The sequence below is a fragment of the Bacidia gigantensis genome (assembly GCF_019456465.1).
Source record: "Bacidia gigantensis strain McMullin 20006 chromosome Unknown contig_231, whole genome shotgun sequence".
Lineage (NCBI taxonomy): Eukaryota > Fungi > Ascomycota > Lecanoromycetes > Lecanorales > Ramalinaceae > Bacidia > Bacidia gigantensis.
The window spans coordinates 125,277-150,442 of record NW_025408598.1 but is presented as its reverse complement, the minus strand read 5'-3'; the positions used below and the strand labels follow the sequence as shown (position 1 = coordinate 150,442).

General features: G+C 49.7%; 5 protein-coding genes across 5 annotated transcripts; 3 read left to right on the top strand and 2 right to left on the bottom strand.

Annotated features, from left to right (window-relative positions):
* Positions 1–1,567: 1,567 nt before the first annotated feature.
* Positions 1,568–2,192, top strand: KY384_004035 (uncharacterized protein; the record flags this gene model as incomplete). Its single annotated transcript, XM_044812543.1, has 3 exons — positions 1,568–1,631; positions 1,658–1,759; positions 1,972–2,192. 3 exons carry the CDS (start codon positions 1,568–1,570, stop codon positions 2,190–2,192), a joined length of 387 nt encoding a protein of 128 aa, XP_044669963.1.
* Positions 2,193–6,343: 4,151 nt separating this feature from the next.
* On the top strand, positions 6,344–7,116 carry KY384_004034 (uncharacterized protein; the record flags this gene model as incomplete). The annotated part of the gene is made up of 2 exons (XM_044812542.1): positions 6,344–6,523; positions 7,030–7,116. 2 exons carry the CDS (start codon positions 6,344–6,346, stop codon positions 7,114–7,116), a joined length of 267 nt encoding a protein of 88 aa, XP_044669962.1.
* A 1,563-nt stretch (positions 7,117–8,679) lies between these two features.
* Positions 8,680–11,731, bottom strand: KY384_004033 (uncharacterized protein; the record flags this gene model as incomplete). The annotated part of the gene is made up of 2 exons (XM_044812541.1): positions 8,680–11,233; positions 11,298–11,731. 2 exons carry the CDS (start codon positions 11,729–11,731, stop codon positions 8,680–8,682), a joined length of 2,988 nt encoding a protein of 995 aa, XP_044669961.1.
* Positions 11,732–16,230: 4,499 nt separating this feature from the next.
* KY384_004032 (uncharacterized protein) lies at positions 16,231–18,392 on the top strand (the record flags this gene model as incomplete). Its single annotated transcript, XM_044812540.1, has 2 exons — positions 16,231–17,396; positions 17,462–18,392. 2 exons carry the CDS (start codon positions 16,231–16,233, stop codon positions 18,390–18,392), a joined length of 2,097 nt encoding a protein of 698 aa, XP_044669960.1.
* Positions 18,393–20,483: 2,091 nt separating this feature from the next.
* Positions 20,484–24,807, bottom strand: KY384_004031 (uncharacterized protein; the record flags this gene model as incomplete). Its single annotated transcript, XM_044812539.1, has 3 exons — positions 20,484–20,844; positions 20,895–22,602; positions 22,635–24,807. The coding sequence occupies 3 exons, from the start codon at positions 24,805–24,807 to the stop codon at positions 20,484–20,486; spliced, it is 4,242 nt and encodes a 1,413-aa protein (XP_044669959.1).
* Positions 24,808–25,166: the final 359 nt, after the last annotated feature.

Below are 25,166 nucleotides of genomic sequence, written 5' to 3'. Positions count from 1 at the left end.
GAACCGACAGCAGCAATCTCTTACTCAAAGCTTGCTATTGCTTTGAATGTTCTTGCGCACGACTGCATCAAAACATCATCCTGGTCGCAATGATAGTCGTATATAACGGCAAAGTATTGCTGTGTCTAGAGAATAGTCTCGTCTGCAAAATTGCATCATCAACACACGCCAATTTACGTCTCTATGTTATGATCAATCGGTCAAGCACATACTTTCGATGAAATGCCAAAGTACCCTCCCTCAGCTCAGCAACGAGTCTTTTTAGCCTGGGCGGACTGTTTCAGCAAGGGGTTGTCGAAAGTTTTGACTTCTTTTGTATCGAAGTCGATCAAAAAAAGACGACAAGCAGCGTCGAACAACGCTTGTGATTCACAATTGCCTCGATGAACTGGATGACCACTCTAGGTGTCAAAGAGCTAGAGATTGCTACCAAGGCTCGGTCATACCTCTTCAACATGCCTAGATCAATATCGAACATCTCATTCCGTTCAGCCGTAGAACGGCTAGAGATCCTCATCAATATAGATAAATATATCTCAGACATGCCTAAGAATTGGTCGATTTTTTTATTCGTCCGGCCTTCAAAGAGCTAAAATATTCGATTCGCTGCAGCTCGGAGCAATACAATTTCCACACGTTTCTCCAGCGCAATGTCCTAAAACTCAACATATCCGTGAAACTTCAAAACTTCAACACCGGAATCCAGGGCGCTAGATAACAGCCTTAAATATATATAAAAGAACTCAGTCACCACAATTCAAGAGCCGACTTGCAAGTCAGGGTGGACCACAGCTATCGTAGTCCCATCGAAATCGGAAGATTCGCTCAAGATTGTGCTTGCGCGAATGCAGAAGGACGTATGTGACATCCCACCGGTTATGCTGAGTCTGACTTCAACAAATGCGACGCAGACATCTGATGGTTCACCAACGCGAGGGAAGCTCACGCTGCCGAAGCCCGGGAGAAAGTATCACAGACAGACGAGGACTCAGCCAACACAACTCGAGAACCAATACCGCTCAAATCTTGAATGTTTCTCTTGAATTAGTAGATGATGAGGACTGCAAAGCTGAAGCACCTTAAGCCAGAAACCCTTACCCCAAGGCGTAAATCACAAGGAAGGTCTTGACTAAAATTGGATGAATGTGCCGCGAAACAAGCATTCAGGTTTTAACCTCTATGGACGACTCGCGATGGACTTGCGCAAGGCGGATCGAAAGACTTTGGCCGTCTGCTGGGTCCTCGAGGCAATAGACCGGACCATGCATGGCCTGGCTGCTCTCTGCGGGTTACAGTGTCGTGTCTGCTTATTTGCAGGCTGGAATGAAAACATTGCTGGCTTCATTGATTCACTCTCGATTCATAGAATATGGAAGGTGTGGTGTAAAGAGGGTGGTAAAACACATAATGCGCCAAGATGGGTGGGACGCCAACCTACCGCAGGTTTTTGCATCGAGGAGTCTCATAGCCGAATATCTTTTCCTCCTGACGCAATAGTTACCTGTGCGTTATCAGGATATCAAGGCTGTCGACTCGAATCGCCAGAAACACAAGGGATTCTTGCATGATGTTGGTGCAATCTCTTCGGGAAAGAGACACTATGGGCAAATCAGTGGAGTGGATCTGGGATAGTAACGATGATTGTGGACAGTATTAGTGGCTCGAGCGGCTGCTGAAGGTTTAGAGACCGACGAGACTGAGTTCGCTGCAAATGACAATGGAGAACGGGCTGAATCAAGACATGTGGACAACATCGTAGGTGTGGTAAGCGGCGGTAGAGACTGGACGATGTGATACAGACACTTGTAGAAAAGGTGGATGGAGGAAATGGATGATGGCGGTATAGAAACGCCGGGAAAGGTCATCAAAGTATTCTTCAAGACAAATTACGAGCCGAACAAGCCAAGGCCCATGAGCTTGTGTGAAGAGTCAATGATCTAGAGCACGAACTGAAGATGCAACGTAAGGCAGATACTCCTGATAACGTCAACCTTCAGCAAGACTACGATGATTTGAAGGCGCAACTGCAGGCGCAAAAGGACTTATGCGAGGCGGATCGAAAGGCCGCGAATCTGGAACTAAAGGCTGTGAAGGCTAAGTATGATAAAGTGAAGGGACACGTCAATGATATTCTTGGCACCTTTACAGCCAGGGAATTCATGGGGCCGGTTGGCATTGGCAAGTGGCGTTGAAACATCCTTCAATTCACTCTTCCATTCAAATGCCGAGGACTGAGCAACCAACAGTGGTTGGGTAGTTGCCGCAGGTATGTGTACCAGGCGTGCGCAGATCAGGTCGATGGAACTCGAGATAACAAAGAGCGCTTGCATTGAAATCATTCATTCTTAACACGACATTCCTTTGAACATGACGGAAAGGTGAGACACAGTACAAGCTACACCATAATTTCACGAAGTCTTTAGGTGTTGTACACACCTTTGAATGTCATCTGCATCATTCTTCGCACTCAATCCACTCAAAAAACGTAGAACTATGTCTTATCCTTCTTCCTTGCTGTGTTTCCTTCCATATTCATCAGCACTCGAATCTCGACTTCGTTTGGCGACGGTACACTTTGAATGCGTGGAATTTCAGGCAATCTCACTTATATTCACACTGAAAATTCTGAAATCCAAATGTGTATGGGGCCATTTTCGTCAGCTGTTGGTCGTTCGGTACCACGACATTCACATCTACGTGAGACACAGGTCAAAGACATCTCGTGATCTCAGCTGCCTCCTGAGACGTGTAATATGCGTGCCTCGAGTGTGTAATGGAGGCCCCATCTATAAAGAGCAGCTTCTTTCCTCCTCTTTTCTTCTTCAGCAACCCAGAATAGTTGGTCCAAGGTTTCCTCTGGGACAACTCTCTATCAACATCAGGGCTCATCTATATATATAATCGAAGCTGAAGCACTTCTGATATCAAAGCTCAGTAAATATATACAACATTCGAGCAGGGAGCGCTCTAAGGCCTGTACAGCTCTCTCGGCAGCTATCAGCTGCTCTCCTTTTCCTGGCTCGTACTACTCTGCCTTCTCATCTCTCCGCATGGTACCTCGTCTAGCTTCTCGAGAAAATAATGAAATGACAATTCGAGGATAACCAGGACTCGGGATCACCTTCGAAGCGACCCTTGCGTGAGGCTGGCTCCTTCAATCGTCAGCACATACTGGGCTCCCAGCGGTAATGGATCATGGCCAAGAACGTGGGGTGAAAAGGTTGACCTTTACCATGCGACTAAAGATCCAGGGTCGACGACTTCTTATCTCTCGCTCACTACGGACTTCCTGCTCTAGTGAATGACAAAGAAGCCGCGAGAATGAGGTGCGACTACGAACTTCGATAGCAGCAAATGCGTTAGGGGGCGTGGATTTACCGCCAGAGAACGCCAAGGACTGACACCATTCACAAAGAAGGCTCAAATTGCGACAATTGGAAGCACTCGAGCAACGAGGGTTCATAGCTGGAGGGTTCGAAGAACTAGCTTCATTTACAAGGCTACGGGAAAGTTCTTCCGGGCGATCTCAACAAGCTATCGTACGATCTAAGACAAACTCATAAACTTGTTGGTGAACAGTTTCACGAAGATGTCGGACCATCGAGGTGGGAAATTGACCTTGTCTCAGCTTTCGCTCATGGATTAAGGTCAAGGATATCTTGGCTTATCCTGCTGTTGTGAATGCCATTGCTTTTAACCATTCCAAATGGATTCAAGAGATTACAAACTTGAAGGCACGACATAGAAAGCCAACATTATAGATCATGAGAAAAGCCGTCGGTCTCAAGAGGCTGTCGACGACGAAATATGCCCTCAGATAAAGGATTCCAGGACATATTCAAGGCTGAGCAAGTTACGCTCAGAAAACATGGCATCAGAGACGGGCTTTTCTTACGCATCCAATCTCATAAGTCCCCATCTGTTGGACTTGTTGCTGCCATACCATCTTGCCAACGAGACCGCCAGCAAGATTGTTTTTCAGAGCCAGCTTACGGGGAGCCAAACGAGTCGCACGTACACCGATCTGTCCCCAACGCTTGGGCCGAATGTTCTACTCAGCTCTAGCTGGCACCTCGACGGCGTGAGTGGCTTAAAACCACCGGCAACATTATCGTCAAAATAGATGAGGGCCACGTCAGAATTACTAATAAGCGATCATTTGTGCCCCTGGAATCTGGTTCAAAGACGTGGTATTTGCTTATACTTAGCATTCATCCACGGGGAGCTTCAGGTGCTATGGCTTAACATGAGGCGCGAACGGACCGAGCCAAAGATTAACGCATCTACCTCAGCGATGCGAGTACTGCGATGAAGGGGAGCTTCTTTTGGCGACCCCATCGGCTCAGCCCCAATGGATCACATACGCATTCATGTTGATCCGATTGGCCCCTCATTCGAACCCTGGCTTATCAGACAGGACTGAAGGCGAACGTCGAATAGCGCGGAGCTCAAGTCAAGATCAAATACACCAAAATGCCCTGACGAGATGCAGAAAGCGAGAATGGTGAATAGCTTGAGGAAAGCACGAAGTCACGAGGAAGCGATTGGAGTTAGCCCTGTCGGAACAGGGAGAGACCATACAGTGCAATCACTATGGCAAGCCATGATTGACTGCGCGAACCTCGTTGAATAGGCTAGAGCTCATGGCAATTCTAATCTTTATCGACTATCGTGTTCCTTCACCACTCACAGGATCAGCGCAAGGCGAAAGAGAACGCCTTGAATTCCCAAAACTTCCATGACTACCCCGATATTGGGGTAAGGAAATTGACTCAACCTGACCGAACGGCCAGATAAATATATAGATATTCAGAAGAGAGAGGAATGTACACAAGGAAGGAGCTCGTGTGTTCCTGTAAGAAAGCTCAACAACTACCTGGACAGCGCTAAGTCAAAGTCAAAGGAGGAAAACGTGCTGGAATCGATAGCGCAGAACAAAGTTGCCCGCTGGGATTCTAAGATTTGAGGCTGGAGATGAGGGATCGGCCGGCTCGCGTGAAGCTGATAAAGCTGCTGCTCGTATGCACGAAGAGCAGCTTAAGCCGGGGGTGAAGTCTTAAAAACGACAAGGCTTCTAATCTCGAGAAGAAGTACCTTGGATGCGCCGAATGCTCGCAAGCAGAAGAAGGCGAAGACCGACCAGGCGCATGTCAAGGCCATGATTGATAAGTCCGCCGCTCAACTGACGCATGAGCAGAGAGAATCTAAGATCTGGGCTCTGAGTAAGGATACACGGAATGATGAATCCTTCACGCTCACAAGGTGATCAAAGATTTGGAGGCTCATATCCATGCCCAACCAAGACATCATTGAGGGAGCCATGATGACGCATGTGATGCTATGTTTAATGCAAATTGCCATCTAGTGCGTGTTATTGTCCTTCCACTCGGAAGCGGTAGAGCAAAAACTGTGGTTCCTTTTCAATTGAGGGATCACAGCAGCCTAGCCAGCAACGAGATCTCAGGACCCCACCGGTGGCGATGGAGACTCAACGACGAGGCAGACGAGCTAGCACTCGTGGGCCTTCTGAATCCTCCTCGGGCACGTGCGAGCGCCCTATGACTTGGTAACAACGTGAACAATCGCTGGCCTTGAAAACTGGAAGGAAGATAAACGCAAAAGTTTGGTGGCAGATTATGGGAAGCATCTGGAGGAAGTTGAGGGAGTCACATATGGCTTGCGCGAGGAGATACGGAATCTGCAATCGAAGGTCGACACCTTGGAAGGTTCCAAGAAGACAGACCATAGTGAGTTCCAGCGTTGGAAAGCCAAGGTCACTGCACGACCTCAAAGCCTCCCTCAAGGGCAAGATAACGGATCAAGCCATTGACGAAGTGTAATAACAAGGCTACACCGAGCTTCGTCAACAGCCACGGCTTCAACATCGGCTGACAAAAACCCGCTGCTTCACGTTCATTCGTCACGAGCAAACGATCAAGCGCTTCTTACACATTGAACGACGCATTGCGCTTTCGAAGCCGAGCAACAACACAGTACAACACAGAGGAAATTTTGACTTCTTCTGCACAGATGTAGATTGAAGAGCCGTGGCAGGGGTCAAAGTAAAGACGTCGAAATGATGCCTGGACGGCTGGTCCACAGCCCAAGCCCGAAGATGATGAGAAGCAAGTCTCAAAAGCTGCAGATGAGGTATATGAGGCAGGCCTTACAATCCTCAAGGCTGAAAAATGCGACTCATTGAGACGAAGCCAGACTCCGACGTGGATAACCAATCTACATCCGTACTTCTAACAACAAACTAAATATATATATACCTCCAATCGTGGATTCATCTGGAGGCCGCCGATACAGGAACAATCTTACGTGGCCTGTGTATGATAACATGAAGGGACTAGTCGCCGTTGTCGAAGGTGCGTTCATCACACGTTGTTATCCAGGAGATGCTACTGATCTCCCTGGCATACTTCAGACACCCCACAAGATAGAATCACCATTGAAAAGCCACCTTCTCGACGAGATGAGCCTTGAGCAGCAAGTCAAAGCTTACAAGAAAATCAAAGTGGTCAGATCTCGCCACGCGACAGAAGAAGGTGCAAAAACGGATCCAAAGGAAGGAAGAGAAGGCGCAGGTCTTCTTCTCGTGAGCATCTCACGATATGGTGGACGCAAATGAGAGCGTCACTCTATCCAAAATAAGAGATTCAATCTGAGTATGCGATTACCTTTTACTCCTGACAGGCTACTCTAGCCCACCTTCACCAGATCCGGCGCCAGTCCAAAGGCCGGACATCAAAAGCAACGTGATAATGGATTTGCAACACTCTATGTGATCTTCTGATCACCGAAACCGCATCAGGCGCCTCCGGCGGTTTGTTAATCAGCGTGTCGCCTCAATACTGGAGCGTGCTATAATTTTCAAGATCATAGAGGACGACAAAACGGTGAAGAGATTTCTGTTTTGGTGGTAGGGGGACGCCTACAGCACGAAAGCAAACAAACGGAGCGCGCTGAAGATTTTCTAAGTCTTTTTCAAAATCTGCCTTTGACTTTATATTTGATTTTGAACAGCGCAGGTTCAAACTCAAAGGCGGAGAGTATTCACGGCTGGAAAAAAGCTTGCTCCTTGGGATTGTCACCGACGACTTCACCGCGTGAATTACATGACCCCCCATTTGGGTGGGGTTGGGGTGGGACAAATGAATTGGATGTCCTGGTGTGAAGGACAAGGACAAGAAGTCCTGCGACTCTTTCGCGTACAACCAGCACAAGGCCAAGGCGCGCGTGGTCAATATCCATGATGCTGTTCATACCCAGAGACAAACGCTCGATCGAAAAACGGAAAACGGAAAACCTAGATCAAGTTAGGTCTCAGTATGTTCGTCGTCTGAAGGGTGACAGGCGACTCACATACTCGGAGCGGACGATCAAGGAGAGAGTGGCAAGGGAAATTGAAGAACGCTTAAGAGCCAGGATTGCCACGATGGACAGTATGTTCTCGCGAAGCGTCCAATGGCTAGAGATCTTTACCAAGATTCGGGCATACTTTACCAAGACGGCTAAGCCAACACCCCCACACTTCGGCTGTACAAAAGTCGAGGATCCTCACCAACGTCAACCAAGCAGTCCATCCTCCCAAGACGTTAAAGAAGAAGCACCAGAACATACCTCGCCGATCTTCCTCGAACCTTTTGATCTCCTCAGCCGTCAAAGAGCTGGAGATCTTTGATTCGCTGAACAACACAACCGCGTCACGATGTTCCAGGGCCAGGTCTTAGATCCTGACAAAACCCTGGAAATGGTTGGAGTTGGAAAAGCAATTGGAGACGTTAGGGGATAGTCTTAAAGATTGCGATAGCGTTCGAGGCATTGTAAGGAAAAGATTGGGGGTCTTGTCAAGGACGTTGTAGGTGTCCTTGTCGAATTGAGTGACTGATTGTCCGAGAAGAAATGAGTGAGGGACGATGGCTCGAGTCAGGTGCTTGACGGCAGCGAAGCCTGTGAGCTGTTGGAACTGAAGGTATGAGTTGAATCATTCTGTGGCGGTCAGTTTTGGAAAGTTCGGTCCATTGGCAGTAGTGATGATTGCAGTGGGACTTGCGGCTGAGGATTGAAATCGCAGTAGATGCCAGATCATAAAGTGAGTGATTATGAGAACCTAATGCTGTATTCTGCCGAATTCTTGTAGAAAGTCTAAGATTGGTGGTGGCCTACGCTTTCGTATATAACAGAAAGGTTTCGATCAATATATGTAAGACCGAACTTAATTTACGTCGTCTTTGTGATGTGTTGTCATTGCCCATTAAGTGCAATGCGAGCATAGATTGACTAAGGATTGTGACTTCAATCAACGATGGTGAGAAAACGAGACCACAAAAGTCTAACGGAAGGGCTTTGTAATTGAGTAGTTCAAGGGCTGTCAGCTGCGGTAATATGTGTCGATGTGTTAAACTTGTGGTTGATGCCAGCTACCCTTTAAGTCTAAAGTCCCAATTAAATATTTGGGTTGGCTGTAGTTGAGTATGATCATGTAACAGACTCTAAGAGATAGACACTCCAATCAATTGAACACAAGCGCCTCAGACCACGATCAATTGTTGACTTTACGAACATGCTTTTGGAAAAGAGGCCATATCACGAACCTCGCCCTGAGTAAGGCACGGTTTGGTTGGTCACTTATGGCTTTCAGAGAGATTTTAGCTCAGGGGGACCATAGATGTCTCATCGATATGGCGTTCGCTTTTTAGACCAAGAGAGCCAGGAAGTCCAACTTGAAGACTTGGATTCCTTCATAGCTAATATTTCTTGGATGACAAATGATAAATATAGGGAGAATGGCTTCGCCTCCCCAACCGTTTGTGAATTGGGCCCCTTCCCCGGTGGGCGGTAGATTGTGCTCATGTGAAGCTCGCGGTATATTTCCTTTTGGTCAAGCTTGGCACCATGTTGCATCATCATATGTGCTATTTCATCCCAAGGTGGCTTGATAATGTATAGGTCAGTGTGGCTTTTTGCAATTTGTTGAATGACTTGATGCCAGATCGATATGTGTAGAAGGCCATTACTTTGGAATCTATAATTCGGGTCTGCCCCTTTCTCTAATAAACAGGCAACCATGTCCAGCTGAGGAGTCGTTGAAGGTTCTCTCAATTCCGACTCCAAGGGAATTGTGTCAAGAAGCAGAGGCCATATTCGGCCCTGGTGATCCTGCACAAGGCATCCGTGATGTGCGCGTGCTTTAATATACTCGACAATCCCGCAACGGACTATCAAGGAAAGATAGGTGGAACTGTTGACCAATTTTTGCCCTAGTTCAGTCTTTGAGACCGTCCAATGTCCTTTGTCCAGCAAACCTACCAGTTGATTGTGCTCCTCGGCTTCAAGAGCAGCCATATATCTTGAGAGTCGCTTCCCGAGAATCGCTCCTGTTTTGTCTAAGTCATCAAGTAGAGGAATTAGATTCTCACGACTTGTTGCTTTCGTCCGAGCAGCGCTGTAGAGACAACGATGAATTCCTGCCCAGAAAGTGTCATGTGTCAAAACGTTCTCGTCGTCAGAAAGCACTTTCAAGTAGCCAAGACCCGAAACACAAAGTTTGTAATAGACATCAAAGGTAGGGTCTAAAGCTGCTCCAAGCGTTTTCTGCGCCTTAGGACCTTCGACGTAGTCTTTTACAGTCCTGTGCAGATATTGGACCGTTGGTCCGGTCTCCTTGCTATAGTCTGACGAGCTACCTACCTCCAGGAATCCTTTGCATCGACTGTTCAAGCGACGTCTCATAGTGTCCTCACGAAAAGACACGTCATCTTGTGTCAAGGGTACAACGTTTCTATTCAGTACGACATCTAGATCCTCGTCGTCCGCAATAGAAAGCAGAAGCAGTGGCGGAGGATCGAGACTCTCTTCAACATACTTGAAGAACTGCGCCGCATGCTCCAAATAGAATGGATCTAAGCTGCGCAGAAGTTTATCATATAGATCTTCTAACGCGGGTGGAAGAAGATCGAGTCGTCGCTGTAGATCTATTACTCGGTCTCGGTTCCCCATACCGGCCAGTAATGAGGCGACGACCAGCGTGACCCACAAGAATACACCAGAAGCTTTTGACACAACATCTTCGATCAACTGGTCTGCATATTGCTGTTCGCTCCTCCGCAGCTGGGCGAACCCTGGATCACTTTGCAGACTCGTTGTTACGTAGTATTTTATGTCGGAGTAGGTAAGATCTTGGAGCATCAAACTTGGCTTATGCTGAAAAGCATCCTCGAATACAATCCAGGGCCTGCTTGAAACACATGCCTTGACATGAGGATTGCTGACAAGAGCTTTGAAAAGCTGTATGAGATTGTCATATGGGCCTTCAAATTCATCGAGACCATCCACAAATATACATAATTTCATTGACTCGCTAGCTTCTTTTGCGATGGCATAGAGCGCATCATGTAGCTCTGACATTGACATTCCCCTAGAAGTTTCATTAAATAGACACAGCATTTCCCATCTGGTGGGTGTGACCTTAGGGATCAAATTCGGGGCTGCTCGTAATATCTGGTGCAGGAGCGAGCGTAATAAGCCTTTTTGCGTCATCTGAAAACGTGCTCCCGAATTCCAGAAGAAGAATTTAGCGACGATGAGCTGAGCAGAGCCAGCCCATTTCCTGAGGTGTCTCGTACAACGCGTTTCTGGTGTGGCTGTTCTGGAATTTGAATCCAGCAACGTAAGATCGCTTCCAATTTCGGTACTCTCGTGCAGCTCAATTAACATATCGCCATCGATTTGGCAGATATACTTCATGAGAGTCGATTTACCAGACCCGGCTTTACCTGTGATCCAGTAAAGCTGAGTGCCGCTTTCCAGCCAGTCTCGGAAATTCGACCAGCGATTTACGGTTTTGTCTTCAAGGGTGAAGATCCATTTGAACGTATTTTCATGTGCTTCAGCGATTCTTTCTTCCCTATCCTGCATGCCATCATAGCACAATTGATCAAGAAACTTAGCGTACAGTGATTCACGCCTTTTCTCTGATATTAAAGGTTGCGCTTCGATCTTCGAATAATCGCGGCTGATGTGATGATCTATGTCAGTCGTCAGGTCAGCCTGTAGACACCGTTCCTCTTCCGAAGACTTTGAATTATTCTTCAAAGCGCTGAGAGTTTTCAGTAAAAGAGTTCCGATGCCATTCGTAAACGCATCATCTAGCCCCACGTCTTTACGAACGGCCTTGATAGTTGTAAGAATTTCCTCTTGCTTGGCTAAAGAATGTTGTCCTTGACGCCTTTCCAAAGCATTTAGCCAACATAAAGAGCGGGGGCATGGCTACAAATGGATACTTCACTCACCGAATCAAGCCAAGAAGGTGGATGGTAAGCTCCTGTCTAAAACTATCAAGTCGCTTCTGTAAAGTGGTGAGGTCTTCCTCCTTCCACATCAATTGAAATGAGACTTTTATGGCATCCCTTTTACGACCTTTCCGTGGTAGATCGATCTTCCTTAGGCAAGCTAGTAGGTCGTGCGCAACGGATTGACACTTCTTGATAAGCTGAACAAAGCCACTCTCGTCCTCAGCTATACTACCAGCATCGAATTGAGATGTCTCAAGGTGCTCCAGGACATTTTGCAGATCATGAGTGATCCCTTGCAGATCAATGACTTCCTCTGCATTCTCAACGCCGAACCGATAGATTCTGCATGCACGGGACGTGAATTTGCAGCCGATTTCAATGAATTGTAGTACGTTAGCAGCCAAACCAACAGCCGCCAAAGCTTCAGCCATGATATGACTGTGTTGCAAGTTCACACGTAAATTTGAAAGGATAAAGTGTGTAAAGAAGCCGTCATTTGGATCAGGCTGAAGAGCTGAAAATAGAGCCAAGCCTTTTGCCACTATCTATGCCCAAAGGGGCTCAGCTTAGTCATGGAGACTCTACGCATGGCTTGGAGTAGGAACTCAAGCATGTGTCTTTTGCTGGTCCCGTTTGGTTTACTGCTCTTCATTATCATTTGACCTTTCCTAGAAGGAAAAGGGCCAACGATAGTCGACCAGAGTATGCCGTGAAAGAGACAAGCGGACATCCACATCCCAGCTATATGACTCAATTAGCGGCTGAGAATTGTCGATGTCAGAATCATCACCAGCTGGTACCCTGATGAAATGGACTTAGACGACGGAGACGACGTCGCTGGTGAGCTTGAGTGGTATTCAACACGGAGCGTAATGTGGATAGTGACCGGTCGCCCAGCGCCGAGAATGGAAGCCGCATTGTCGCTTACATTCCTGCTAAGAGCAGTCCCTCTTGGAATGAACCTGGTAGGCATATTGAAATTGCTCTGGGTTTGGAGCATAGAGAGCTTGATTTGTGATAGCAACAGATAACGTCGGGTACTATGATCGCCACAAGGGGAAAGACACCGCTAGAGACTGTAAGTCGCGACCAGAGATTTAACCGTACGTTGTCCAGGGGAAAAATGAGAAGAATGGTAGAATGACCTACCTGTGCTGCTCCTGCCTCGGCCCGTGAGTTCCCTCTACCCAAGGCTTGGAGCTCGGTGATTCCAAATCCACACATATATCGCTTGATAAAGTCAAGCTGCTCCCCATCCAAGCCATTGATCATCGGGATTTCTTTGGATTGTCAGATTCAGTATCACGGGCGAGAACGCTGACTTTGTACAGACACCCCCATCCAAGCCCTTCGCGCCTTCCCGTTTTTCACACTCCTATTATTCCCACCCTCACGAGCCCCATATAAATCTGATCCACCATCTCCCATATTCTCCCGTCGGCATGTAATGAGCTTCGACTAGCTAGTACCGCCCTATGTCCAGCTTATGGGACTAGAAGTTGTTACTGTGTCTATTTTACGCATGACTTTGACATTCAGCGATTGGAGCGACTGATGCGTCTCTGACATCCAAAGTGGGGCAACTTGTGGGGTTCTGAGCTGTGAGGCGGTGGGTGGCTGGGCTGAAGATCCACAATGGCGCGTAATTGAGTCATTCTGTTGTTTTGCCACACTAGGCTGCGAGCGTCCGTGGTGTGCCATTGGAGTATGGTGCTGTCTAGGCTGGAGGGGTCGTCGTTGGGCCCAAGTCGTCGCTAGCGGCTGAATCGCCTGACCCATCGTAAGACTGTACGCTGTGTGACGTTGTAGACACAGACAGGAAGCGCAAAAGGTGGGTGAAGTATTATCATAGACTAAGCACTGGTAATGTGACTTAGGTATAGGAGAGATAGAGTGTGTGTATTCAATGAGAGGGTATGTAAAGCTGTCAATTTGGAAAGTGTACTGCATCAGTAGTGGAGCGACCGACAGTAGATGAACTAGACAGTGGAGGCAGAGAATGAAGCTAAATTAAGTGATGGCTGCGAGGAATGAGTGTATTGGAAAATAAGGTAGCAGTGCTTAAGCGAAAATGGTGCGGTGGTTGTAAGGAATATATAGACGAGAAACAGAGACGATGAAATAGCAGAGGCGGGAGAAAACAGGCAGATTTCAGTACATGAAATCTATATTAAGGAAATAAAGGATCAATAGAAAGGCTTCTGAGGCATTTGCACATGTTCACACCTGGGAAAGCGGTTATCGCAAATAATTAGATAAGAAATCACGGCAAAAAAGAAAGAAGGATGAGAGTTTGGAGGCAGATGAATACAAATCGCAAAGAAGAAGCGGCAGCAAGAATCAGCTCATCAGCAACAACAGGCAGCAAGCAACGCGTAAAAAGCACAAATTGGCGCGGTATAGTCTTTTCTCCCCCACCAAAAACCAAATTTTTCATTTTCTATTTTCTATTCTACCAAAAAAACAACGCACTGGTCTCTGCAGGCGGCAGCTCCCACTCCTACAATCCTCCGAAGAGGCGTCCACATCTCTCAACCCCGGAGGGGAAAGTCGCTTCAGCCTGCCATCCGGCAGGAGAGGAGTCGGTATAAGCCATTCCAGGCAGGTCGGAAACCGTGTAAAAATCACTTTTGATAAAAAATGCTGTCGTAATCGATACTATTGCGTAACTGATGCTGCCGTAACTGATGCTGTTGATTCACTTTTAAACGCCGTACGCCGGTGGGGGGTTGGGGGTTGGGGGTTGGGGGTGGGAAGCCCGACTCCCCGAGCTGTTGCTGGCTCGGGGTGCCGTCTCTTGACTGAGGGCTGCGATGAGGTTGGGTGTCACCCGGCGCCGTGACGCTTGTCGTTGCCATCTTGTTGCTACCTGGCTCCGTAGCGCTTGTCGTGTGGTTGTACCTGGCGCCGTACTGCTTGTCGGGGGAGGAAGCCCGAACACTCCGGTATGACTACCCGGAATGGACGTCTCGTGACTGAGGACTGCGAGGAGAGGGTTGGTGGTGTGCTACCCGGCACCGTAGCGGATTGTCGATAATAATAGTGGTAATGATATGTGGTGCGTAGACCGGTTAAATGGTGGGATTGGTGCGTTCATGTTGGCTAGTCGGCATATACTTTGCCTCGCTTGGGCATATAGTACATGTTGTCTTCTCGCTCTTCTCGGAGCCACCCCGCGTGGTTGTTGCAGCTGTCTCGATAATTGTTGTCGTAGATCCAACGAGGATGGCTTTTTGGGATCGCGTATGGGTTGCAATTGCCAAAGCGGCCTGTTTTGGGCGTCGGGAATCGGTCTTTGTGGAGCGAGTAGTACGATCGCTTTTGTAACTCTGGCGGAGGCACGGGCTCTTCTTCTTGCTGCTGGCTACAGCAGCCAAACAGCCGCTTGAAGAAGGCGGAAAACATGGTGGGAGCGGGTGGTAGAGGCGGGTCTGGTGGTGGGGGGAGGGCTTGGTGGTTCGTTTAATAAATTTTGTTGGTTAAAAAGTCTTGAGTGACCGTGGGCTTTGGTAAATTTGGTTCAATTAAGAAAGCTTTCGATCATGGGTGGCAGAGCTACTACGAGATGCCGGAGAAGAAAGGAAAGAAGAAACAGAACAGAGGGAAAGGAAGGTCCTTTTATACCTGCGCTCTCTTGGCGGAACCTGCTAGAAGATCCACTCTGGCTGAACAGGGATACAAACATAGTTTCTCAGTGGAGTTGCGCCTTGAATCTCGATTTGTTCTAGTCGTTCTAGGCTGAAAAGACAAGGTTTACGACAGGGCTGTGGCAGACAGCACCACCCACCCTGACTATTCGTACCTGTAAAGACTAGGATTATAATAGAGAATTGGTAAGCGAATGGATTCTTTCTACTTAATTGAGGCTGCAAAGATTGGATTCATAAGGAAATGTGGTGGGCAAGGCGGAACCCGCTTAGAATAAAGACTGAAACGGCAATTCTTGCACAAAGATTTGGCATGTATATTAATGTCTCATTTGAAAATCAGGTACAAACGCGTGAGATAATAGCTTCTTACGTCATCTGACTATGGACCCTCGAGCTCTAGCGGGTGGATCTTGCTGTGGTAAGTCACGAAGAGCCAATCCGCTTCCTTACGTCTCCGCTTTCGGGCTGGCAAAAAGCCTTGTCGTAGTTCCAACGGTTCAATTAGCCTGTAGACGAGATTTGCGGGGCCTTTATTTAGCGAAAATCTGTTCCTCAAGCCAGAGATGCCCCAAGCTAGAGCTTCTGCAGCCATTTTTAGCTAATCTTTTGAAACTTAGCGGTGGGTTTTCTCTTTTGCCTCGGAACAAGAACCCCGTTAAAGCCCCCCAAAGTATCTAACAGGCTCAATTAGCCGATGAGCAGGTCTTCTATGCCTCTCATATTATGGGAATCTGTTTTTGGAACTACAATTATTCTTGATCCAGTACCGTTGCAGCCAATCTTTCTCGCCACTTTCGTGTGGACGTCCCTGTGAACCGGGATCTTGATATACCAAATGAGCGGATTACAGCCCATTCAGTGTGGCAGAGTCCGATGGTTCTGGGGCTCCCCACTTTTGATGGCTTCAGAGGAGTTTTCGCGATCACATGATAGGCGCAAAACAAGGTTTTGGCTTTTTCTTTGGTGTGGCTCCACCGCGTTCTCTACGTATAGTGTGTAGGGCGACATACATAGTCTTCATAAAGATACAATGCACTGTGTCTAAGGATAGCCTATCTGATGGCGGCGTTGGTACCCTATAGCTTCATGTTTAGGATGATGCTGTAGAGGATGTTGCTGGGAAATAGTGGATCCGCTCCGTCAGGGCACCGCCACCACAGCCACACAAGCGGCCAAAGCGGGTCGAGCCGTCTTGGCGCGTCATCCGCGCCCCTCAGACCAGCAGTCTTTTGCGGTCGGCGACCCTCGAACACTGACCTCATTCTTTGAAGATCAACAAGATGGGGAAAAGTGGCAAGAAGCGTAAACGTCCCTATGGACAGGACAGTGCTTCTGCAAACCCTGGTATGGGTGCTGCTCTTGCGCAGCTGCGTGGAGAGCAGCCTCAATCACAGCGTCCCAATTCAACTTCACCAGTTGCGAAGGAAGACTCGCCAGAATCTGGCGAATGGCAGACTATCCAGCGCAAGAAGCATAAGAAGACTAAGCACCCAGAATTGAGATACAGTGAGCTCCATCGTTTGCAGTCCGCTGTGAAATTAGCAGACTTGCAGAGTCTGATTCTGTATTGTATCGCGGATGCGCCTTCTCCGCAATGGGTCTCTGTCAGGCACCATGGCAAGATCAATAGAGCTGTAATCGTATTCGTACCAGGTCTTGAGAAAGCACTGTTTGAGAGAAGCGTCCCACTGCAGGACGACGAGCCAGGAAGTCATGATGCCCTCGTAAAGCTGGATGTGGAGAAGTTTCCGGCTAGTGGTGAACGTCATGGCATTGTATCTAAACTTGCCCAATCCAACCAGTCTCTCCAGGAAAAGCTCAGATCGCCTGATGATTATCTTCCCTTACCTCTCAAATCTGAAGATCTGCCAGATCCGCTAAAGCCTCTCGCAGGACTCTTTCCACATGTTTGGCCCGTTAAAATGCCTGGGGATGACAGAAAAGTCCACTCTCCCCTTCATCATATGCTGCAGTCCCCTATACCTAAGTCATATGAAGAGAAGCTGCGGGACAAACAAATCAAAGGGCCGAAGCCAGCACACGAGTCTCGACACTGGACGAACGAGCGCACGAGCATTGTCAAGTATTTACTGGGGAACGAAGACCTATTAGAGAACGAATATGTGCTGCATCCAGCCTGCTATGAAAGCGCAAGGCTAGACGTAGAGAAGGAAGCCGAACGACGGCGTTCAGAGAATCAGACGGAAGCAGCCGGCTGGAAAAACACAAACGTTACTAATTACGATGATGGCAACGTTCCAGACAAAAACATACAGAAAGGCTCTGTGACTGCAAGCCGACATATCCTCGTTGTCGACTGCGAGATGTGCACCGTCCAAGGCGGCGAGTCTGCCCTTACCCGCGTCAGCATCATCGACTGGGACGGCAAAACAGTCATGGACGAGCTCGTTCAGCCAGACAAGCCCATAATCGACTATCTCACACCGTCCGTCCCTTTTCCCTTCCCATCCCCTCTCCTGAATCCAAACAGACCCACTGACACCCCTCTAGCTACTCAGGCATGACAGCCGCCCTCCTCGACTCCGTCAGCACCACTCTCTCGGACATCCAAACCCGACTCCTTGCCCTCGTAACCCCCCACACCATCCTCCTCGGACACTCTCTCAATTCTGACCTCATAGCCCTCAAACTCACCCACCCTTTCATAATCGACACCTCTCTCTTGTACCCACATCCGCGCGGACCCCCGATGAAATCCTCCCTAAAATGGCTCTCCCAAAAGTACCTCTCACGTTCCATCCAAAACGGGCACGGCACAACTGGGCACAACAGCATCGAAGACGCCCACGCCTGCCTCGATCTCGTGAAGCTGAAATGTGAGCGCGGTCCCAGCTGGGGAACGTCCGAAGCTACCGTCGAGCCCATCTTCAAACGCATGAAGCGCTCTCACGAGGGGGCTAAAGGCTGCATCATCGACCACGGCGCCCCAGAGAAAGGATTCGGCTCGATGGCTGACTTCGCCATCCCCTGCACTGACGACGACGATGTGGTTGCCGCCATCATCCGCGCGGCTAATGGTGATAAAGCTGGGGAGTATATACCAGCGGGCGGGGTGGCGCTCACATGGGCCCGCATGCGCGATCTAGAGAATGCTCGCAAGTGGAGGAACGACATGTTTCATGATCCTGCAGCGCCCAACCCCTCGCCCGCACAACTATCTCAAGCCCTCACCAAGACGGTCTCGCAGATCCAACGCATCCACGCCTCCCTCCCCAAACAAACCCTTCTTGTCATATATTCAGGCACAGGCGACCCAAGAGAAATGGGTCGGTTGCAGAATATGGAACGCCAGTATCGGAGGGAGTTCAGGACCAGGAAGTGGGACGATTTGACGGTGAAGTGGACGGATGAGGAGGAGCAGGCTTTAAAGCGGGCGGTGAGGGGCGCCAAGAATGGGGTGGGGCTGGTTACTGTGGTTTGAGCTGTGATACGAAGGAAATGGGTGATTTCAGGAGAAGAGAATGGGCGAATGTATGCGAGAGCGAGAGGGAAATGATTGAGAGCTGTGATGTGTATTTACTAAGCAAGACAATGCTGAGGAGCACTGATCGTGAGGGAAGGGAAGGGAGGGGAAGGGATGATGTTTGCATGATTCCCTGCTTGCTTGGTCATAGATATCCATGTGGCCTGAATATCTGCAGAAAGATGAACACAACTGACATCCCAACCACTCTCATTCTACATTCACATGAGTCCTGCTGTAGACATCAAAGCTTACGAAAACTTTTGTGAGTGAGCCAGTCACTAAAATGGCACACGAGGTACTCCAAGCAAAGCGCATCGTAACTAGTGAATACCATTAATAGATTGATCCCACCGAGATACCTCATGAACCAAACAGTAAACGTTCACAAAACTCAACGCGAAGAATATCGTAGACGCCAGACATCCACCCCCCTGTCGCTCATCCACCTCTCCTCCTCCGATGCACCCTCACAAATTCCACCTGTTCCCTCTTCCTCAACCTTCCGTACCTTTCCTCAACCCCACTTGTCTCCCCACCATCACGACATGCAAGACCCACTCTCTCAGCCTCCCGCACGTTCTCACCACCTACCGCGCTCCTCCGCCGTAGACCACCAGCAATCCCAACCCCAGTATTTACCCCACCTCTCCTCCTACCGTCTCGCTCAGCACCATACTCACGGCCCCTGTGCCTATTCTCACAGTCCCGATGATGATCCATCCCCGCACCACGCACCTCCATCCCTCTCTGACCAGCTATTCCCCTCATCTCCACGCCAGCCCCTCCCCCTCCCCCTCCCCGTCCCTGCCCAGCCCCAACCCCCGAACGCCCTCCTCCCTCCTCTCCTCTCCTTTCCATCCGAAAATCCACCCTCCTCCGCTCCAGCACACCCACTCTCCCGCACAACACATCCATTTTCCTCCTCAACTCCGCCAACCCGCCCAGCCCCCTCCTCGACAGTGAAGAAGACGCGGGACTTCCCCTCCCAACCGTCCCTGCCCTCACAGTCTCGTCGCCACCAGCAGCTTCCCCCTCCGCGCCCGCTTGCGCACTCCCCTTTCCCTTTCCCTTGCCGACCCCGTCGTCGCCATCACGCTCACCTCGTGATGGAGGGGCGGACCTCTGCTTTAGTACCGAAGCAGCTTCCTCCGTCCCATCCATCCCCGCCCCTCCCCCTAAATCTTGACCTATCATCGCCGAGGACCTCGTCGGCTGCATCTCAGACGTCCGCTCTATCGGCACAGTGACACTGGCGGGCTTGTGCCTTACTCTCTGGAACGCAGACGGGGGTGGCGGTGAGGAAGGGGGTGGGGGTGGGGGAGATGCACGGCTGGGCGAAGAGGAAGAGGAAGAGGGAGAGGATGGTTCTCTCCGCCTCCGCCTCGACTCACTCCGAGGGCAGGGGGGCAAGGCGACGGTGGCGGAGCGGACGGGAGGCTAGGGCTCTCGAGGACAAGGGTTGTCGTGGTCGTCTTGCTTGGGCGAATCTCGGGGATGTCGTTGCCCTGTTTGGTTTGAGAGGGGGAGTGGGGGGAGGGGGATGGTGGCGTGTGCGTTTGTGGGAGAGGGAGATGTGCATTTTTTGTGTCGGGGTCTGGCGAGGGGAGGGCGAGATGGTGATGATGTTAGGTGAGGGCGTCGAAGGGGAGGATGAGGATAGGGATAGAGATGATCTGGGCGATGAGGAGTGTCTGGGTCTGAAGTATGTTGAGCGTTGTCTGGGGGTACTGCTGTTTGAGGAGTGGGAGTGCTTGGTGGAGAGGAGGATAAGCTCGGGTATGCACATTTTCCACGCTCGCAAAGATACGATCGTTGGTTCGGTGGGGAGGGAAGTAACGCGAGCGGACACTGACGTGGACGAATGTCTGCGCAAAAGTTATGCCTGGAACTTGTCAGCTGCCAGAAACGCGTGATCACATGTCATAGGAAAAGTGTGAAGAGTGCACACGACATCTCCAGCTGCGCGATCATCATGAAGGTACCGTATTAATTTTATTCTGCGCAAGAAGTGATACAAAGCAGTCCCCTAACCTCTATTGATAAGCTTTATTCATACAAATCATCATCGTCGGCACCATTACCGAAGCCATTCGTATTATTGGTGTTGCTTCTCCGACGCTCGGGAGTTGAGTAGTCGTTGCTAGTCACATACGCGTCGTCGTCATCGTCGTCACTATCCCATTTGGTCGCCTTCCCTTTACCTTTCCCTTTAGAAACACTGGCGGAGCCGTTCATATTGATCGCAGTATTGGTCCGTTTTGGAGCCTTTCGCTTGGTAGGCGAAGGAGGTCGCAGGTTTCCATCGACGGCGTTGGGTGCTGCAGTTGAAACAACGGCCATAGATCTGGGTTTGGACGGACCCTCGAAATTTTGGCGAACCCGCTGATAGTGCTCAAGTTCCTTTACACTGCAGAATGATCAGTATGCATCGTCAATAGGGAAGAGAGTGATGCCTACCTCACTGATGGCACAAGCTCATTCTGCGCATTAGCAAAGTCATCCTCCGTGACCATGACACTGATGTCCTCTTTCGTGGCCAGATGGTCAAAGAAATATGCCGTAGTCACGGGGCCACCTGGCAAAGCCTTGATCTTGGCATCAACAGCTGACGCTTGCCGCGTTATAGCTTTGAGCATGGCATCTGAGCATAGAGCGTACAGGTCAGCTCCCGTATAGGTGAAGGGCAGAGACTCCGATACGCGTCGAAGGGACATTTCAGGGTGCATAGCAAACTTTCGCGTCAGGGCTTCCAGTATTGTGAGTTGCCTGTCGTGAGTGTCCGAGACTCCCAGGTAGAGCATCTTGTCGAATCTGCCTGGTCGCAGCAATGCTTGATCCAGCAGATCTGGTCTATTTGTTGCGCCAATCACGAAGACTCCACTACCATTCTCTTCTCCGTCACTCATGCCATCAAGCTCAGCCAAAAGCTGGCTAACTATGCGATCCATGACGCCACCACTATCTCCTTGATTACCACGTTTAGGCGCCACAGAGTCAAGCTCATCGAAGAAAACAACACAAGGTCTTGCGTCTCTTGCTCTCTGGAATACGCGCCTTACGTTGGCTTCAGATTCTCCAATGTACATATTAAGTAGCTCTGGGCCCTTTATGGAGAAGAAGTTGAGAGAGAACTCGGTGGCTATGGCTTTGGCAAGTAGCGTCTTGCCTGTGCCAGGTGGTCCATAAAACAGGATACCACTGCGTTTCTTCATTCCCTTCGAGAAGAGCTCTGGTCTTTCCAGAGGCAATTGTATCGTTTCGAGGACCGCATCCTTGACCTGCTCCAATCCACCAACATCATCCCATGTCACGTTAGGTATCTTTGGTGCACCAATAGCGTCAGCAAAGTTTTTGCGCGCAGCTTCGACTGCAACTTCAAAATCAGCTTTGGTGAGAAACCCAGCATCGCCTCCAGCAACGATTGCATCACGAATCAGAGGCAAATCGTTCCCTTGAGAGGACTCCGTCACAAGTTTTTCTAACCTGTCTTGCCTTGCAGCCTGCGCCCGATCAGCAACATCCGCAAGATTTCCTGCGACCAGGGCAGCAGTCTTGACAGCAATGGCTGCAAGATCCACGTCACTGGCAAGTCTCAATCCTCGCTCTTGCAAAATGTTCTGCAGCAATCCTTCTCTTTCTCCCTCGTCTGGCGCAGAGACTTCGATCTCATGGCTGAAGAGGCCGCGTAGTTCTTGTGGAAGTTTATCAAGCTCAGTACTCGTCGCAATAAAGACTCTGGCATCCTTAATTACGTCCTTGATGGCTTTAGTCATTCGATCAGCTGTGAGTGCCTCAACATGGCGAAGTAGTATCGTTGTGTAAGCCGCACCACAAGCGAGAGCACGCTCGCAACGCAGCTGGAATGATGTCTCTGCCTTGACATCGCCGCCACCAGTACCCTCTGCGAGCAGGTCGTACGCATCGATGCTGAATGTGTGCAGGCCGATATCAGAAGCAGCACGCTTGGCGAGTGTGGATTTTCCGATGTTTCGCTGATTAGAATGAAGTAGTATGATGATGGGGGCCATTTTCATATGGAGAGCGCGAGGATTCGTCGCCGCCGCGAATAGCTCACGGAGGCGCCTTTGGACATTAGAAGAGTACGTTGTTGATAGAGAGGCCAGGGTTGTTCTGGGCGACTGCAAAATCCCCCAGTAGGATTGGGCTTTATGCCAAGGTAAGTCTGGAGCGTCTCACCCAAACTCGAAGGAAGCTTGCATTGCTCGCTACCAGCTGTACTCGTTCGCGTACTGTTGGGTACAATGCAAAAGGCTCCATTCCACACGTTAGACGCCATATCACTGGCTTCTAGCGGTTCAGGACCGCTCAAAGGGCCTACTTTAAACCAAGCAATGTCCGAAGCTGACTTGAGTGCTTTGGCCGCCTCGTGTCCTCCAAGAAGCTCCTCCATCTCCAACCCAGTATCCGACGCCTGACCAGGTCGAGCAAAAAGACGACTCACAAATGCGTCGAGTGGTACGGCAATGAGATCTCCTTGATGAACGATACGACACTGCAGTTCGAAGTATTGCTTCAGTGCTACGAAGAGGGCGTTCTGCAGGGATGGCGAGGGATCCGTGGATAAGGGTGTAGAGATTTTGAGCAAGCTCATTTCATTGGCGGTCGGGGGCGCAGCAGTAGAATCGAGCTTCCTGTTACTAGATTTCGGTCTTGACGAGGGTCTATGAGGGGTGGCGATGAATAGCGGGCTGATCCTGATGGACTGCGGATGTTGTAGATTGGTGAAGAGGATTGGAGGAACCCATGCCGTCAGAGCTCCAGACGTGAAGCCTGTCGAAGTTTGCACGCTGGACCTGCGCGTACGAGGCATTCCATCTTCGCTGCGTCGAATAGCTGGCGAATACAAATCCGTCAAGCCAAATATTTTGGCAGGCTTGTAATCCTCCGTGACTTGCAGAGAAGAAATACTCATCAAATGTTTTGTCATTTGATCCTCGTTGCGGATTGGTTCTAGTTTCACCCAGTCACCGGAAAAGCAGCCAAGTCTCACAAGCAGCTTGATATCGACGAAGACTCGGCATTCTTCATCGTTGTCAATACTCGGGGTCGGATGGAGTAGCTCGTGGGGCACCCGCTGCGAAAGACCCTGTACTTTGAAGACTTTGCCTCGGGAAAGCTGATTCTGCCTCGCTGTCATACTTGTCATATTGGAGAAAATTGATCCCGGCGTGCTGACACCGTTCGTTCTAGAAGCATATCCGCGTGGTGTGACAGTAGTCCTCGAAGACATCATTGATGGTCGTATAGCCAATGACGGAGTATTCATTGTTATCATGTCATCAGAGGAATCATCCGAAGAATCTGCAGAGTCCACATCTGCTTCATCGGGCTCAGGGTCAGACTTCTGGTTCTCATCGTCAGAATTATCGCCATCCTCAGTAGCCGAGTGGAAGTCTTCACTTGAATTCCCGTCTGCGTCTGTGATGTCAAAGTCAGTCAGACTCTTACTTGAAGAGAGGACTGGCAGGGGCCCTTGTGATGAAGACGGCTCCGGCTTGCTCGCTAAGGGTGTGCGATTTAACACGATCTTGGTGAGGGGCGTCGGGATGCCTTGACTGACAGGCTCACAGAGTACGATCTGCGCTGGCGGGAAAGGGACATGCGTAATGGGATGCGTTGGTAGTGGCAAACGCAAATCGTCGCCTTGTCTAGCTATAATTATATCATCAAGCGCCTGTCGAACGGCCACTATCAGATCCTCCTCTATAGCATCCTTGACAACACTATGATCTACACCATCTTGCCGAGACTTGGTCCCCACTTTAGCAAGCTTCTTCCCTGTTCCCACATGCCCCTTTGTGACGTCGCTCAAGAACCCACCACCAAACGTATTCTGTACTTCCTCATGCTTCCTCAAGGCATCCCCATCCACCGAGATGTATATGGAGCTCAACGATAAAGGCTCCACTTCAAGGACGTTGAGTCGGTGGCCCAGTCGATCTCCGTTGCCGTGTGCATCGTAGGGGTTGCTTTGGAGCTGTCTCAGCAGAGAATCTAGGCCCGCAAATGCTGGCGGACATCTGATCACGCTTTGGATTGCTTCTGACGGCTCCTCCTCTTTGCTCAAGCCTACTCGAATGGGCAATATCGTCCAGTGATGATTTTGCAGCTGCCGAGATGGCTGAGGCGACCAAGGTGTCACAGCAATGCAGTGTCGTTGAACGTGCTCCCCCTCATCTTTCTGATATGCATCGTGACCAAACAGCTCAGAGAACAAGCTCCGAGATATCAATGCCTCATTGCCTTTGATGTTTTCGCTTGGTTGCAGCCAGGCGGAGAGGGGTTCGCGGTTGGGGCGTCGCCGCCGCTTTCTTTTCCGATGCTCTGGTAGTTGTGGAGGGAACTGCATGGCGTCACGAGAGGACTAAGCCAAGCGTGAGAGAATCATGGGGATCCATGACAAAGGGTGGAGGAAGAAGTCGCGTGTGGGGAAGCGCGTGCCATTTAGGTATGCCGAAGCGGCAGCCGTTAAGCCGAGGTCATTTGTGGTCTTGCAGACACGGGTCCCTGCAGCTCAAGTGTGACCGTGAATGTGACCAAGATGAGCTATGAATGAATCATATTCATTCATGTATGGCCACCATCAATGAAGTAGATTCTTGAGAAACAATTTATGAGCAGACTGTTTTTTTAGTCCTCGGATTTAGCTTCGGAGATAACGTGTGAATCTTGGCGTTGGAGATAAGATAGGCAAAAGTGAGGTTTTTC